At 41.8% G+C, this 16,587-nt stretch overlaps 2 protein-coding genes across 2 annotated transcripts; one reads left to right on the top strand and one right to left on the bottom strand.

The window, feature by feature from the left end:
- Window positions 1-400: 400 nt before the first annotated feature.
- On the top strand, window positions 401-3,310 carry rbp4 (retinol binding protein 4). The gene is made up of 6 exons (XM_004080248.4): window positions 401-621; window positions 786-912; window positions 1,011-1,147; window positions 1,348-1,454; window positions 2,570-2,782; window positions 2,896-3,310. Exons 2-6 carry the CDS (start codon window positions 787-789, stop codon window positions 2,931-2,933), a joined length of 621 nt encoding a protein of 206 aa, XP_004080296.1. The 5' UTR covers window positions 401-621; window position 786; the 3' UTR covers window positions 2,934-3,310.
- Window positions 3,311-4,450: 1,140 nt separating this feature from the next.
- Window positions 4,451-15,028, bottom strand: cep55 (centrosomal protein 55). Its single transcript, XM_011487981.3, has 12 exons — window positions 14,919-15,028; window positions 14,306-14,528; window positions 14,113-14,220; window positions 12,928-13,080; window positions 9,619-9,672; window positions 8,432-8,570; window positions 8,159-8,286; window positions 7,743-7,936; window positions 7,426-7,549; window positions 7,252-7,323; window positions 6,904-7,029; window positions 4,451-5,987 (listed from the first exon to the last, which is right to left on the bottom strand). The coding sequence occupies exons 2-12, from the start codon at window positions 14,492-14,494 to the stop codon at window positions 5,775-5,777; spliced, it is 1,500 nt and encodes a 499-aa protein (XP_011486283.1). The 5' UTR covers window positions 14,495-14,528; window positions 14,919-15,028; the 3' UTR covers window positions 4,451-5,774.
- Between the last annotated feature and the right edge of the window lie 1,559 nt (window positions 15,029-16,587).

Genomic DNA, 16,587 nt, shown 5'->3' with positions numbered 1-16,587 from the left:
GCCTTGCCAGAAAAAAACATTCATCATTGAATTGTCAGTCTTCCAGGTTGTGAAATGTTGCACTGCCTCTGGCCAAATTCCAGCTGTTACTTATACTCACATACTTTGCTTGTTTGTGTGTTTTTTCTTTTTTCCCCCTCTATTTTACTTGCACTTAAAGGGTCCTCAGTTATGCAAGCTGCAGATGTTTGGCTCTGCTCACTTAACCCTTTAAATGATGACTTTTGTAGTCAAAGTGCAAAACAGCAGCTTCAATTCAATATCTGGGTACCAGGGAAGGTCTTCTAGAAATAGGGTAGGGACAAATAAAAAAAATAATAGCAAAGTTGAATATCTGTTTGACCTTAGTCTCAGTTTTCCACAGTGTGACATTACATCAAAAGAAAATGGACTCTGGTCTCCTTTTGGTCAAACTGAGTGGTTCAGAGGAGAGGTCAGCCAACAGCACACAAATCAATAGGCTTCAGTTATGTAAGTGTTTGTCAAACCTGAGTTGAGCTGACTGTGGGGAGAGCTGAGGAGGTTCAGGTCCCCCCCAAAGTTACGCAATCCCAAACAGCTGTATATAAGGCGGACTGGAAAGTGAGGATCCTGTGAGCTGGATACACGTGTAATCACAAGGTACGACGCTGGATTGACTTTTCACAAATTCTTTTTTAATTTTGCCAAGAATTTTTTCTCTCCACTTAATAAGTGTTGGTATCGTGGAGTTTTGGGGGGATTTGCATTGAAATCCACATTCTTTTTGCTCATCTTTCCCCGTTTGTTGTCTTTTTCTGAGGTAGAATGCTGCGGTACGTTGTAGCCCTCTGTTTTCTGGCCTCCTCCGTCTTCTCCACCGAGCTCGAACCCTTGGAGAACAACTGCCAGATCGCCAATTTCCAAGTCAAGCAGGACTTTGATAGGACCAGGGTGAGTTGGAACAAATCTCATTCGTTTTGTGTTTCTATATGTGAAGAGCAATCGGACGGAAAACGTGTCTGGCTAACTTGAGAACGTGGTTGCATTAGTATGCAGGTGTGTGGTACGCTGTAGGGAAGAAGGACCCCGAGGGCTTGTTCTTGCTCGACAATGTGGTGGCCGAGTTCAAAGTGGAGGACGATGGCAGGATGACCGCCACCGCAAAGGGCAGGGTCATCATCCTCAAGTAGGTGTCACGTCTTTCTGCAGAAGCTTGACCCATAGGAACCCATGGCGACAGCAGTGTAACAGAAAAATCTGTGATAATCCCACACCTTTTTCCTTTTAGCAGAAAGCTCTGGGTTCTTATGGGTTACGGACATTTTTTATTTTCTTTTTCCTCTGTCATATCCCAACTTTTTTTCTTGCTGTCTTTTTGATGTCCAGCAACTGGGAAATGTGTGCCCACATGTTCGCCACCTTTGAGGACACCCCTGAACCTGCCAAGTTCAGGATGAAATATTGGGGCGCCGCATCCTACCTGCAGACAGGAAGTAAGTCCGATTTGTAGCTAAGCATGCTTTTTTTTTTGCTGCACAAAACCCATTGACCAAGGCCGTCCAACTGTTGTGTAACACCTACTTGGTCACCAGGGCAAAACAAAAAAAGTTTTATCGATTGCGTCTTGAATCGGCCAGGTTTACTTTCCTTTTCTTTTTTTACGGGTCGACAAAAAGTTAATTTACACAGGTCCGTTTGCGGTGCTTCTCCGTTACGTTGACACAAAATAAAAGTTGGAATAATTACATCGCCTCTGTCAACGCAACACAAGCTTTACACAGGAGTTGTACTTCCAGTCCGTGTACGCGTCAATGTCGCAGCAAAAAGCCAGAGAAACAGGAAGCAGGTCTGGGTTTCAAAATGTAAACTTTCATTGTACTTTCAAAGTAAACCTTTATTAAAAAAAGGTGACGTGCTCAGACAAAAATGCTCGTTAACACAGCAGATAAGGCCGGCTTCAGTTTTCGACACAAAGGTTTAATTAGGCAGTTGAAAACCGTGACATCATTTATGACATAAGACATGCGTTTTACAAGAACTTTGTGGGGAAGGAGAAGACATGGGGCCCCAAAGTTTTTGGATGAGTGAAGAGATGAGCTACTCCACACGAGGGTGGCAGGACAAACCCCTCCTCTGGGAGCTAAGGGGGAAGGGGCACGGACCGGAGACAACGTAAACTTTACAGTTGTGAGACGGACTCCCCACACCGCAGACAGACTAGTGCAAATTCAGGGTTAGGGTCACATAACTTGAGTTTCTGCCTGCATTGAACATAAAACATGGCGCTCTTTAAGACTGGGCTGCAAGAAAAGGACACCTTGTAAATATGGGGAATGGTGCAGCGGTACTCCAGTCATCCTCTGGTCAGAAGAGTGCAGGTTTTGTTCCTGCCCTGCCCACCCGTGTGTCAAAGTGTCCTTAGGCAAGACACTGAGTCCCGCATTGCTCCTTGTGCTTTCAGGTTGGCACTAGTGTTCAGCAGCGCAGTCGCCAAATATTTACACTAAACTAGTAATGTATTACAATTGAAATACTTTGGGAACCATGCTTGTAGAAATGCTGTTCTTGAATTGAAAGAGAAAATCGAAACCTTTGTCTGCTCCCGCAGATGACGAACATTGGGTTATTGACACCGACTACGACAACTACGCCATCCACTACTCCTGCAGGCTTCTGGACTCGGATGGCACCTGCCTGGACAGCTACTCCTTCGTGTTTTCTCGTCACCCAACGGGCCTGAGGGCAGAGGACCAGGCCATCATCACGCAGAAGAAGAACGATATTTGCCTGCTGGGCAAATACAGACGCGTGGCACACAACGGTGGGTAGACCTCTAGTGAGAGGGCCGTGAATGATGGGACTTTTTTCTATCTGTAGACAAAAATGACACATATTTTTCTGGGTTTGTAACAAAGTGTTTCTTCTGTGTTGTAGGTTTCTGCGATAACACAGCCGACTTGAGTCAACAGTGATCCCCTTCTTCTAGATCCTCATGGACTTTGTTCCAATCTGCTAGTTTCCTCTCGCTTGCAGCCTTACAAGAGAGTAAAGACTTAGTTTTTTTTGTAGAAATGTGTAAATTCTCATTCATATTCTCACTTTCACGTCCTCCCATCTTCTTAAAGCATTTATTTTCCGTCATGTAGGAGTAGCCTTCCATTTGGAGGAAAGATCCTTCATTTCACAGAAAAATCCCACATTTTTGAAATCTCGCTCAGCTAACGTGGGAAATACAATCTTTTGCAGCATATTGTAGCACAAACATTGTTGATAAACATTCCTATATGTGTCTTAGGCCAAGGCATGTATATTTAGTAGTCATGTTTCAGAAATAAATGTTGTAAACCTTTTTTGTTGTCAGTTTTTTGAATAAAACAGTCAAACCATGCAGGTCTACGTCCTTCCATTTAGAAAAGGATAAAAAAAGGTGTGAATCCATTTTTTTGAATTTGTGACACATGAAAACAATCAGATTCATAGTTTTTAGGACTTTGAAAAAACAGAAAATGTTCCACATGCTAAAACAAAGACACAGATTGTGGAAAATAGTTTATTTTCATATTTTAGTATCTAAATGCTCATTTTTTAGGTTTTTCAGACCCAATGCTTTTCATCACTGATTATTTATAAACTGTTGTTGGACAAGCGTGTGGAAAAACTCAGGCAGAGTATTTGTCTAATTTCCTGGGAAATTAACATTATTAGGATCAATAAGAAACGTAGCAGGTCACATTTTTCTAAAGGTTGTGTCACACAGCCACATTTTGCACATTTTCCACGTATGAAATGTTGGCATTTTATGATACAAAAAACCTGCCGTTTTTTGGGACATAGTTTCTGCAGAGCAGACTGTTGGCAAATTCCAGATTGCATTTGCAACGGGGTGGGGCAACATGTGGAAATGTCTTTTGTAATAGATCGAGATGATTGTAGTAGGACTTCAGTTTCAACAGTGAGCTGATTTCTTAAGTACTGACCATCTGACAGAAATTTTGGAAACAAAATGAAACCTAAGTGTGCAACTTCATATCCTACTGGGTTTATTTTCCTTTATAGTTCAAATATTTTCTGCTAATTTAATTAAATATTAGACATTTTAAGGTCATAAAAATTAAGACCAATGTTTAAGTCCATTTTCCATTTTAGTGTAGTCTCTTATTTTGTTTGTGGTCTGAGCCGTGATGCTTTAGCGTCTTCTTTTTGATGAGTTCTGCCGCTCTTTATTGGTTGAAAAATTACATTTGACAAGAAAAGTGAAACAGAGGAGTCTCAAGCAGCTCAGTTTGATCAAAACAAAAGACTTTAAAGGATATTATTTCCAAATTCATTAGTTTAATGCATTTAAGACATTTTTGCCACATGAAACTTGGATAAATGACCATATTATGCCTCACAACTTTCACACACTACGTTATAGAGGAGATAGCAGCTGCTAATGTGGTTTTAACATCTATGTCACTGTAAGCAGCAAGTATTAGAGAGACACAGGACTGTGACCATTTATAGCTTTATTGCACGCTTTCATACAGTACAGAGCACATCAAAACATGATTTCAGACCAGCGTTCCTCTAGAATACTATCAAAGGTAAAACATCTATTACAAATAAAGCGGCGTGGGTTTGCTGTCGGTATTCTTGGTCACATTGCCAAGGCTGCGGTCCTGAAGACACCTTAACCTTTTTCTCCTACAGAGACCTTCAGTAATCCATGCTGTAAATAGTTTAGTACAAGGAATTAACTCATGAAATCTCATTCCAGACTTACACGGCTGCAGGTCTGAAAAGAGATTCGAGGGAAGACTGCACCGTTAAACCGACACGTGTGACGGCGAGGACGACCGCGGCTGTTGGCTGGAGATAGACGAGGCGAAACCGGACAATTCCGTGTAAATAAACTATATACAACCGGCTGGATTGCCTTTAAAAAAAAACATGGAGCACAAAACATCCCATATCTACTTCTTTATCCTTTTATACATTATCACCAAAGTTACTGGAAGGAATGAAAAATGATTCTTTTACCATCAGTGGAGCTCTATGTGGTATTTAAGGAGGTAAAATAATAAAAAATACTATGATTACACAGCAAAACATCACATAATAATTCACTCAAAGACTTTCAGCATTTAGAAAATATACACTAAAAAAAACCCACTGAATAAATACGTTGGTTCAAATCCCTGCCTTTAAATAAAACCAAAAATTCAATAAGAGCTTAGTAAACTTTAACAATTCACAAATTCTTTGGAAAAAAAACACCAGATTCAATAACAAAAGTAAATGGAGTGATGTATTTCTGTTCCAAAATATGTAAAACGTTTAAATGTTTTCTCTCGGTGACCCGACACTGGGGTGAAAAAAGAAAATTTGGAGTCATAAAAATACCTGCAGTTGTTGAACTTTAGATTCATCTTTGGAGTATTACCCTCATGCCCAGGAATATATTTGTAAACTAAAACAAAGTTAAGGTGGTAGGCATGTTTTCAGCCTCCTAGATAAGTTTAAACATGATTTTTTTTTAATTCTTAGTAGGATTCTTGCACCAAAATGAAAAATTCCCAGCTTGCATCTCTCTAGTATTCATAATCCCCCAGATGTTCCACAAACTAAGCTCTACTTTGAGAGTTGTAGGAATCAGAGCATCTCGACTGTCAAACGACAGTCCCAACAGGCTTTAAATAGGGATTCGAATCAATCTTAAGGTCATAGTACCTACTAGGATCTGATCAATGTGGTGCAAGTTCTTTTTTTTTTTTTTTCTGGGTGGGGTCTGGATGCGTTGAGAAAAGGCGGACAGTCCGGAGAATCTCTGCTCAGGCGAGGCAGAAGTCAATGTGAGCCAGGAGCTCGCGGTGGCGACTGGTGGGGTACGGCGCCCGACACTTTGGACACTCCAGGAAGCTCTCGTCCAGCAGGTTGATGACCTTGGACGGTGAGGGGGGGCTGCGAGGGTTGTCCACTCTGAGACGCTCAAACTCCAGGCTGTTGTAGGAGCTGGGCTCTGAAAACCTGGCGTTTGGCTGCTTCTGAAATGAGACAAAAGGATGCGGAAAATGCTACGATGAAGAGTAAATGTTGCCTTTCAACTAAACCTTTGGCCCCCACCACACTCAAAAATGTACCAAATTTTACACAGACATAGCACTCAGTGAAAATACATTTTTGAAATTGTGGGTGACCAAAAATTACGACATCCCAGCTGGAGAAACAGTAAAAAAAAAAAAAAAAAAAAAAAAAAAAATGAATGGGTCCAAATCTCTTATGGGGCTCAAAAAATATTTAAAAATCCACGAACGCAACCAAAACACGTGTCGGTGATATCAAGGAGTGATTAAAATGATTATGGGATGGCCACAGGACCGACGGCTTATGAAAATTTGATGCATGAATCCCTGGCTTATGCTGAACGAAACGATATACAAGATGACATGAACGTATTAAAAATGTGGGCGTGGTTCACCCAAAAAACTCTGTTGCCAAGGAAACCAAAACATTTACTTTGGCCAATTCTTTTAAAAATGACGTAGACCCGTTCGTCAGCCCCACACGACCAAAAAATAAAATGGTTGCTATGGAGATAAAACCAACAGAAAAGCCGCCATTTTGAAAAAAAGTACTTTTTTTTTAAATGAACGTGTTGCGTGCAGCTCTGACTAGGGTGGTAGGGGCAAAAAGGGGGCGGAGCGTGGTCAGGTTGAACCTACAGGCCATAGATCACAGCTCACAGCACTCATTTACAATTTTGCTTTAATTTTTTTATTTTTATTTGAATCATATCCAGTTTTTTGAATGTTTTGTTAATAACATTGAATTCTTGTATCTGTTTAACTCCTGGTGCATGAAACACTTGTGTTGCTTTGTTTTCATTTAGAGACATTTGACTTTTTGAGAAGCCGACGCTCACTTTTTCGAAAGCAACGCTTCCGGAGTTGCGACACTTACAGCAGATTCCAACATGGCGATCTGATTTCGAGCTCGCCGAAGCTCCTTCAGCACCTTCTGCAGCTGCTGCTGCATGCTCTGACGGTCCAGCTTCTCACTCTCAAAGTCCTTGGTGGAGACCTGGATCTGATGGAAAAGCATCAGAGCAAAACAGCCTTCCTGTTAGTTTAAAAAAAATTGTTTCCTTTTTTTTTTTTTTAAATAGAGTCGTGTGTTAAGTTTAAAGACAACTGATGCAAAAACTGTTTACGTTTTTGACAAATAAATCCAAGATTGGATTCAGCAAAGTCCTGACTCAACCCCCTCTGGACCCCAGCAGCTTTAGAAAGCCCTCAACATGTCAATCACCTGCTGTTCCAGGGCTGCAATTCTCCTCTGCTCTTCGTTTTGGTGTAACAGAGACTTCTGCAGCACATTGAGCTTGAGGCAAAAAAGACAAGAAAGCTTATTTGTGTGCTTTACGCTGGTAGGATTTAGTTGTTTTGGCGTTTTTGTGTTTGCTTTGTGCGGGATGGGGTTTACCTGAAGCAGGAGCTCCGCAGATCTCCTCCTTTCTTCCTCCAATCTGACGTTCAAACTGTCGAGCTCGGCTTTCATTCTGTCAGCCCGCTCAGACGACACCTTTCTTTCATCGTGCACAGCATGTCTGCGTGTTTGTGAAACCCACACAAGTACTGTCAGCTTTACCTATTTATAAGCCTTGAATAGTAATGCGCCGTTTCAGAGAATAAATAGGCGTCAGCTTCAATTTTCGACTTGGTCGTTTCTCATCACAGCTTCGGTTTGATTTATGATCTGTTGATCTTGCAGTCGTCTCTGTTTCCCGTCAAGCAGACTACCTGTTGCCGGCCCGCTCCGCCTGCAGCTGCATCCTGGCCTCCTGCAGCTCCCTGCTCTTCTCCTCACACCTCCTCTGAGAGGCCGACCACTCGCCGCACTTGTCCTCGTACTTCCTCTGCAGCACCAGCGCCTCCTCCTCCGCTCTGGCGGCCTGCTCCCTTTGACGCTGCAGCTCAGCCTCGGCTTTCAAGGTCTGCAGGAGGAAAAGAAAAAAACAAAAGAAGGTGGAGAAAAGGAAAGCAGTTCTTCAATCAAACCCTGCAGATCGATTATAAAGATGTCGGAATCCAGCGGATGTTTTGGCTGCATACTGATTTAGTGAGGAAGCAGTCTGCCCAACAGAAAGGAGCCGGAGACGTGTAGGATACTAAAGTATAAGCACAAAAAGGGGAATCCTGAACGATGACTCGATCACCTTTTCCTTTTGAGCGCTCAGCTCCAGCTGGACTCTGATGGTCTCCTCCCTCTGCCTCTGCAGGTTTTTCTGCAGCTCTGAGAGCTTCTGCTCATAGAAGCTTTTCAGGTCAGATTCCTTCTCAGAACCTGAGGGAGCAATAAAAGCTACGATCAAACATGTCCAAGCGTTTTTACACATTGCATTTCTATCCATTAGCATTCCAATCTCTGAATTCAGCGCCACGCTTATTTATTTATTTATTTTTGTGGCGTGAGGATGGAAGGCGTTTACCCTCAGAGCCGCTCTCTGCCTTGTTTTGCTTGGCCTGAGCCAGCTGCTGCTCCAACTCCACAGAGCGAGCGACGAGGGACTGGACGAAGGCCTCCCGCTGCTGGTCGTAGCACAGCCACTGCTGGTTCTTCTCAAGAGCCTGGGGGGTGAACGCACAAATCCTCACACCGACGCACAACATTCCTTCGGGAATTCTGCACAACTTTACACTTTTCTCTCCTTTTTCAAGGTTTTTCTTCTATTTTTTTGTAGGTTTGTTGCACAAAAAGCCAAAATCCAGCAAAGCAGGAAGCATCTAAATGCCTCATCTGACGGTTCTGAACATTATGGTGACATCAGTTTGCCATTTTTCCCTCTGGGTGTCCGAATCCACAATTCCAGAATGTAGTGAACTTGGAAATTTCCCAGAAGTCTCTGCACAAAACGAGCGTACGGTACTTCAATGGTGACTAGATTGGTGAATATGGACCACAATGCATTGCATTTGAACGATTTGTGATTTGAAAAATTATTTATATTTATTTTTCATTATCAAAACACAGTGGATTCATAAAAAGTCTTTGTAAAAACATGTTAAACCATATTGGCTGTAAAAAAAAAGAAAGAAAGAAAAAAAGTAGTGAGCATGGGCCCAAAAATCCAGAAATGTGGACACAGGGCAGGTTATATTATAACGGCTGAAATCTTTCCTCAAGACCACACCAGTGCAGAACATCTGATCTATATAATTAATATCTTATATTAATGTTTCACTAAATGTTTTTATTTGTAGAATTCCTGATTATCTGATCCCCTGTAAAGGTAAAGTAGGATTCTTGCGACTGCTTTAGCTCTCAGCTCATATTTATTGAACTGAGAGACACTGTTGATCTTCAATAGGGTAAAAATGTTTAATTCTTTAAATAAATTTAAGATTATTTTCGTTTATTAAAACTTATACGATCTGGGCTTTAAACTATCTGACAACTGGGTCTGCAGCGCTTATATTTTTCATTATTTATCAGAGTTGAGGTCTTTTTATTTCCCTCCTTCCATTAAAAAAAACCTTCTTTTGCCTAAATGCCCCCCCCCCGCGCTTTATAACCCAGTTCCTATCCAGCTGCAATGGTAAAAAGAGAAATGCGAAGGATTGGAGCACCAACGCATGCAGAAGAGAAAGGGTCATCAAATCTGGAGGCTGGACTCACGTCTTTCAGTTGATCTTGGACCAGGGCCAGGTCTGCAGGGGGGGCTTGTCCACTCTGAGCAAAGAAAAGAAGAAAAACAGCCACGTTTTCTCACAGAAATATTCTGCAGATGTGCTACGATTTCTTTTCTTTGCATCGTTTGCATGCAAGATGTCTATAAAAAACGGATGCAAAGACTTCAGGTGTAGAAATCAAACGCAGGCTTTTTATTTAAATTCTTAAAGCTAATGTTTTATAATGCAAGGAAAACACACTGGTGCAAGTGAAGTATCTGTGCACGACTTTTTACTACCTGCACGTTAAGGGGCGCCGACCCCCAAGCGACTTTTACCAAGTCAGTGGCTCAGGTGGTTGAACAGGTCAGCGAAGGATAGTTGGTTCAATCCCTGCTCCCCCCAGGCAACTTGTCCTTGGGCAAGACACTGCCCCCTCCACTGTGTGAATGCGTATGAATGGCAGCCACGCCTCTGTCAGTCTGCCCCAGAGCTACATCAGTGGTTTATCATCACCAAGCATGAACGAGGAGTGAATGAATAATGGACAAGCATTGTAAGCGCTCTGCCTTTTATTATTATTATTTGCTCATCTCGCCGTTGGGTTCACCGCGTGCACGCCAGATCCCATCCAGGCTCCCGTGCAGCCTTGAGACCCTGGCGGTGAGCGCCCGAGGGCCGCACATCAGCGAGGTCGCATAACAGCAGCCAGGCGCTTCGCGTTACTCCAAGATGAAGTCTAACAGAACTAAAAGGGATTCCTAAAAATATTCACATAAATGAGGAATTTTTGATCAGACCAAATGCGCTCAAACTGCTTTCCTGCTTGTGGAGGTCAGGCCTGTCCCGTCTCAGAGCGGCAGAACCTGCTCCTGTTGTTTAAAGGCTCAAACCCATCAGCATGTCTCTGAGAAGCGGCATCGAAACACTGCAGCCGGAGCCGATGGTGAAAAATTCGGAGTTCAGTCCTAAGTCCTTCCAGAAAGCTTGCAGGTGAAGGACGTCTGCAGTCCCATTTGATCCAAACACTCAGAATAAAGCCTTACTTCCTGTTCCAAGAGTTTCTAAAAGTAGAATGGGAGCCAGATCCTCCTTTTGTGGAACTACGTCCCATTTTGGGCTAGATCATCTCCACCACCATCGTGGTTTGGATCAACCTCAACTTCTTGATCAGTCTTGTTGTTACGGAGAAGTTTCTGTCTTTTTTCTCTCTGCACTTCTACCTGCCAAGAGTGAAGACTGCTGATTCGGTCATTTCCTGTTTATTTAATAAAGATTTGACCTCTTAAATCTGGAAAATATTTTCAATTATTCTGTACTCATTGTAAATATTTATTTGTATGTAAGCTGTATGTGTGCAGCTCAGAAGTATCAGTTCCATGAGAAAACACTGCCCCCTGGTGGATGTTGGAGCAAACAATCTTTGCAAGCATAAAAAAATATTTATGATCCATTCAAAAAAAGCAACATCCACTAAGCTTCTGGTTCATTTTAAAGCTGCTACACAAAATATTGATTGAATCAAAATGGGGTTACACAATGATAAATAAAACAAGCTGCAAATCTATTCATCTTTCCTGACCTCAGAGGCACAATTAGACCATTATCAGACAAAACCATGTGGAAAACGTATGACTTCATCATACTCAGGTGAGGCATAAATAGGCACTTCCTGTGTGTAGTTTTAATGATGCAAAAACAGCATTTTTTAAATCAGCTGCAGGTGTCGGACTACTCTCATTTTTAACATTGGAACTTTTCCATCCTAAACAGTTCAGAAACGTGGCTTCTGCATCACGTCTTAGCATGAACTGATGGTCATTTTATTAAAACAAACAAAAAACTGATTTAGTGTCTTAAATATTTAGAATACAGTAAATAAATTCAATGTTGGAGTGACATCATCATGAAATAACTCCTCAAAAAGGTTTCAGGAGCCTTTATTTTTTTTTTTCATAGGAGTGTCAGACTCCAGACCTCGGAGGCGGCATCCCGCTGGTTTTCCAGAAACCCTGCCTTATCTGCTGCTGATTACCTGGATCAGGTGTGTTTAGCCAATAAGGAGCTTCAACAGCAGGTTAGTTAGTTGGAAATCGTGTGGGACACTGACCCAGGAGACCTGGAGTAGTTTGACACCTATGGTCTGTCAGCATCAACAGAAAATAGGCGGAAGGAATTCGCAAGGAGAGGACTGAGGTTGCAGTCAGAGCATCCAGAGGGAACCACGTAGACTGGTGCTAGTCGGGAGCTACAAACACTGCGTTTAGCCACTCCTGGACCAATGTCAGGAGCATCTCATGTTGGTCTAAGGAGAAAAGGAACTGCTTAATGTTCCCAAGGATTCCTTTGAGATGAAAACACATTTTATTTGGAAGTCCTAAGGTCTGCAGGAAAACTGGACAGGCACAGAGTCCAGGCTCCTTGAAGTTCAGTTTCCAGTCATTGTGTGGTTGTTTTTACAACCACACAATGTCTACATTCAGTTCACTGATCTGCTTCCTGCCAACACGCAGCATGAAGATGCAGAGTTTATCTTCCAGCACAACTAAAAGCTCCGTCAGTGACCGTGTGACCCTGCCTGACCCCTGAACTGAACCCCACAAATAAAAGGCCTGTAGTCAAGAGGAACATGGAGAGACGGAGCCAAGAATGCAGATGACCTGAAGGTCAAAGCCACCTGGGCCTCCATCCATCCTACGCAGATTTAGGATGAAATGAGTTATTAGATGAGCTGAGCACAATCCTGATTCATTTTGTTTTTACTTCATATTATCTGACAGTTCCTTTTTTTGTAAATATCAACCTTAACTGTAAATTGGCTGCTTTGAGTAATTGGAAAACAGCTTTTTAATACTTTTTTACTCGTATTATAAGTAACACTACTCTTAAGTAAAATTGTGGCTGTTCTCCCCACCTGAGATGGAACCATTGACTGTATATGAGAACTGGACTGAGTGACCCTCCTGCTGGCGCTCCAAACAGGAAAAAGCCAAAATTCCATAGACGTCTATGGAGAAATAAACAGCTATTACTATATTGTTTTTTCAGAATAACTTTTCTTGCTCTGATCCTTTCATTTTTTTTAAACACAATCTTGCTGATCCTGATTTTATATTTTTTCTTTTCATAGAAAGAGGACACTTGAACGCATGTTGCATAGGTCGGTGTGAACCTAGCTTGATCGACATCGTTATTGCGAAAACATGTCCATTAAATTGACTCCGTTATTGTCTATGGGTGACGTCACAGTCGCTCAGTCCAGTTCTAAGTTACAGTCAATGGCTTATATTAGAGCGACCCGTTAAGGAGAACCTACCGCCGGCGTTTCCAGGGTCTGGCATCGAGCGGAAACCGTGGCGAGCTTGTTTTTCAGATTCTCCGTCTCCTGAGACAAACTCTGCAACAAGCCGTCTCTCAGCTCCGCCTCTTTCCTCCGCTGCTCCAACTGGGCCTGCAGTGATGCGACCACCTTAAAAAAAAAAAAGAAAAAAAGGCAGGAACTTAGACTCTGCAGTGACAAGCTAAATTTGTTTTCCATTCAATTATCCTCCTCACAGAACTGACATTACACGGCTGGCATTTCCCACTTAGCATTTGCGTTGATTAAACTTTAGGAAAAGGAGGGGATGATTAATGTCGAGTGCCGATATTCTTACACCCGCTTGGACAATGCAGCCTGTTGCGGCTTTAACTAAAATGAGCAGCAACAACAGCAGAGGGATTAAACGAGCATCAGCAACTGTCACAACTGTGACCGCAGATTTTTTTATTTTTACAGGAAACACACACAAAAAAAAAATAGTCAGGAATTCCTGCAGCCGCTGCACACAAACAGGTTAGAAATGTCAGGCGAGCAGCACATGACGCCAGGTGTTGGGATGCAGTTTCAGTTGTCTGAGCTTCACTTTGCTGAGCTGCTGTCAGGACGGGATGAAAGCAATTTCTCACCAAATGTTTGTGGCAGCTCATTGCAATTCCAGTAGGACTTCCCCCCACCCCACCCCCCCTTAACTCTGACAGTTGTCTGCTGCCAGCAAAACACATGCCGTTAAAACTCAAAATAGGACTTTTTACAAGTTGCAAAAGTGCTCTGAAAGCGGTTCTGTTCTCAGGAAAGCAGCACCTTAGCACGCCCCACTTTTTGTACTTTTATTTTCATATTTACAGGTGCATTCTGGGTCGATAATTCTGCGTAAAAATGACTTATGAAGATCCTCTTTTGATCTATTTTGAAAGCCTTCCTAGTGGTCTTGTAATTATGATTATGCCATATTTTAGCCTAAATCAAAAATCTGCATCCTTTTCTAGGACATAATGTGAGTTATGGCATTGAGCCACCCCGCCCCCACTTCCAGTTGCCTACCTGTTTACTCGCTCTTCCGCTAGAAATACTCAGAAATGCCATTCTGAGCTTGATTTTTCTTTATAAATGTCCTCCATCATCAGAAAAAACGCCACAAGAGCATGTTAAAGAACACCCAAATTAAATCATTCTGCAAACCTCTCCTCCTTTCGCCGACAGCTGCTGCCTGAGACTCTCCAGCTCCTGCTCTTTGCCCAGCAACTGCTGATTGTTCCGCTCTCTCAGCGTCTCAAGCGAAAGAATCCTCTAAGAGAGAAAACAAACACGTTAGGAAAGCAGACAGAGCTGAGAGGAAGTGCAATTCCTAAATGTCAGGGAGCATCTCCTTTACCTCCAGCAGCTTGCTTTTGTCCGAGTCCGGTGGCCTGACGTGCCGCTTGGCCAGTTCATCAATCTTTTTCCTCAGGTGGGCATTTTCTTTCCTGACTTTCTCCAGCTCTGCGTCGACCTTGGAGGCAGAACTGCTGGATTTGAAGCCCAGCTTGGAAGCGATGGTTTCTTTTGCACCTTTAGACGCCATGATTTTCTTTGTTGGTGCTTAAGATTGGAGTGATCTGGAGAAACAGTTTTTCCAATAAAACACCCTCCAAATTCAAACATTCATGCAATTTAAATACAAAAGGTTAATTAAAAAAGTTTTATTTATTCATTTTTTTAAGTAAATGGTTTTGTTTCCTGTCAAAAATAAGCCACAAAAAATAATTGTATTCATACAAACAAAAATATAAAGCATTTTATGCACTCCAGAGGTTTAATTTTTAAGAAAAATCTATTTTGAATAAAACTTTACTTAAAATATGACTTGACAGGACACAGGAAGCGTCACGCCACCTGTTTGTTTTCATCAAATAAAACACATTTTGTACATTTGGGCGCCATTATCAAAATTAGGACACTAAATGAAGCTTATTCCCACAGAAAAACACATACTGACCAACACTTACCAAGAAATAACGCTTAAATGTGAAATTTTCCCAGCCTGCTTCTGGCGAGGCCGTTTTGTTCCACCAACACTTTTAGTTCCTGAAGTTTGAATCGGAGCGCGGTGACGTCACGTCCGTGATGCAGGGTGGGGTACGCCTGGTTATCACTCCGGACGGGCGCAGAATGTTGGGCGGTACGCCGTAGACAAACTATTATTTGTCATATTTTATAAGTAATAAAGATTAAATAAAAACTTGTAGTATTTTTATCATAAAATTATTTTTGTTTGAATCATAAAATGACAACCGCCTGATGGGTTTGTTTGTTTCATAGCCCAAAGTTTTCTGCCGCGAGCGGTGTTTCGAAAACAAGCATTTTCTTCGCGCATTTCAATATTCACCAAAACCGGTTCATCCTGTATCAGAGAAGCAATCTACACCGTGTTGAGGAAAACACTGCAAAAACAAGAAAAATGGAAGAAATGACAAAATTTTTACTATTAATAATGACTTGAATTACTTGTATAAACCTGATAAAACAAAGTTGGTTCTCCATTAGATTAACAGAAGTGGGCACAAAAATAAATGTCAACTTTGTGTGTCACTTTTTATAAATAACTATATCATGGGAAAGACAATATTGCAGTTTTATGTTTTTGTGGTATGGCAACGTTTCGTTTAAGACAATTCTGAGGCCTCGGGTCACAGTTCTTGTCCAAGGCTGCAGCGAGCAGCACTAACATTTTGTTCAATATCTGTTCTTACCCGTTTTTCCATCACTGAAACATTCCCATAAGAGAAATATTAATAACAACACTCGTAAAAATCTCAAAGAAACTGGTTTGTTGTGATAACTGTGACCTTGGTGACCCAAAGAATGGACCCATGAAGCTATGAACCTGCAAGGCTGGCTTCATTTAAAAGCTGATGTTTATATGTGAGAGAAGACATTTTAAATTTATTACAATATGTTGAGAAATGGTAAACCCAGAGGGAAAAAACAAACAACACTGACAATAGCACTGGAAAGTACAGATTAAAGCATCATTTATTATAATGTTGTATTGTCTACCCTAGATACAATATTGTAGACTGTCATTGTCTATAATAAATGAACTTGAGTGTTTTGAAAGGCACACATAAACAAAATGCCTTATTATTATGCTAATCTCAAAAGTCTGGTTTAGCTTTCTAGCTCCACGTTTTAGGCCCGCTTGGTTGTTGGAGCCATTTATAGTAAAGTATGGCATAGTATGGCTCATAATTGCCTAGTACAGTTAAGTGTACCATAGCAATTCTTTGATATAGATGTTTGTTATGATGTAGCTGGGCACAGTATTTTACTGGCAATAGTATAGTGTGACAATACTACAGTTTTCTGTGCCATGATACAGTCCATAGTCTTAGATAGTAGAGTGTAATAGCATTGTAGTGTATTATAGAACAACCTAGTTGCAATAAGTTGCAATAGGGCTGACGTTTCATATGGTGGTGTGCTCCTGCCCTGGTGGAGGAGTTTAAGTAACTTGGCGTCTTGAGGAAAGATAGGGCGTGAGATGGACAGGCGGTTTGTTGCGGCATCCGCTGTTGTGCGGTCGCTGTACCGGTCTGTCGTGGTGAAGAGAAAGCTGAGAAAGAAAGCGAAGCTCTCATTTTACCGCTCGATCTTCCTTCCAGTACTCACCTATGA

The sequence above is a fragment of the Oryzias latipes genome, chromosome 19 (genome assembly GCF_002234675.1).
Source record: "Oryzias latipes chromosome 19, ASM223467v1".
Taxonomy (NCBI): domain Eukaryota; kingdom Metazoa; phylum Chordata; class Actinopteri; order Beloniformes; family Adrianichthyidae; genus Oryzias; species Oryzias latipes.
Note: the sequence above shows the minus strand (reverse complement) of the source record. Positions and strands in the feature narration are given on the sequence as shown.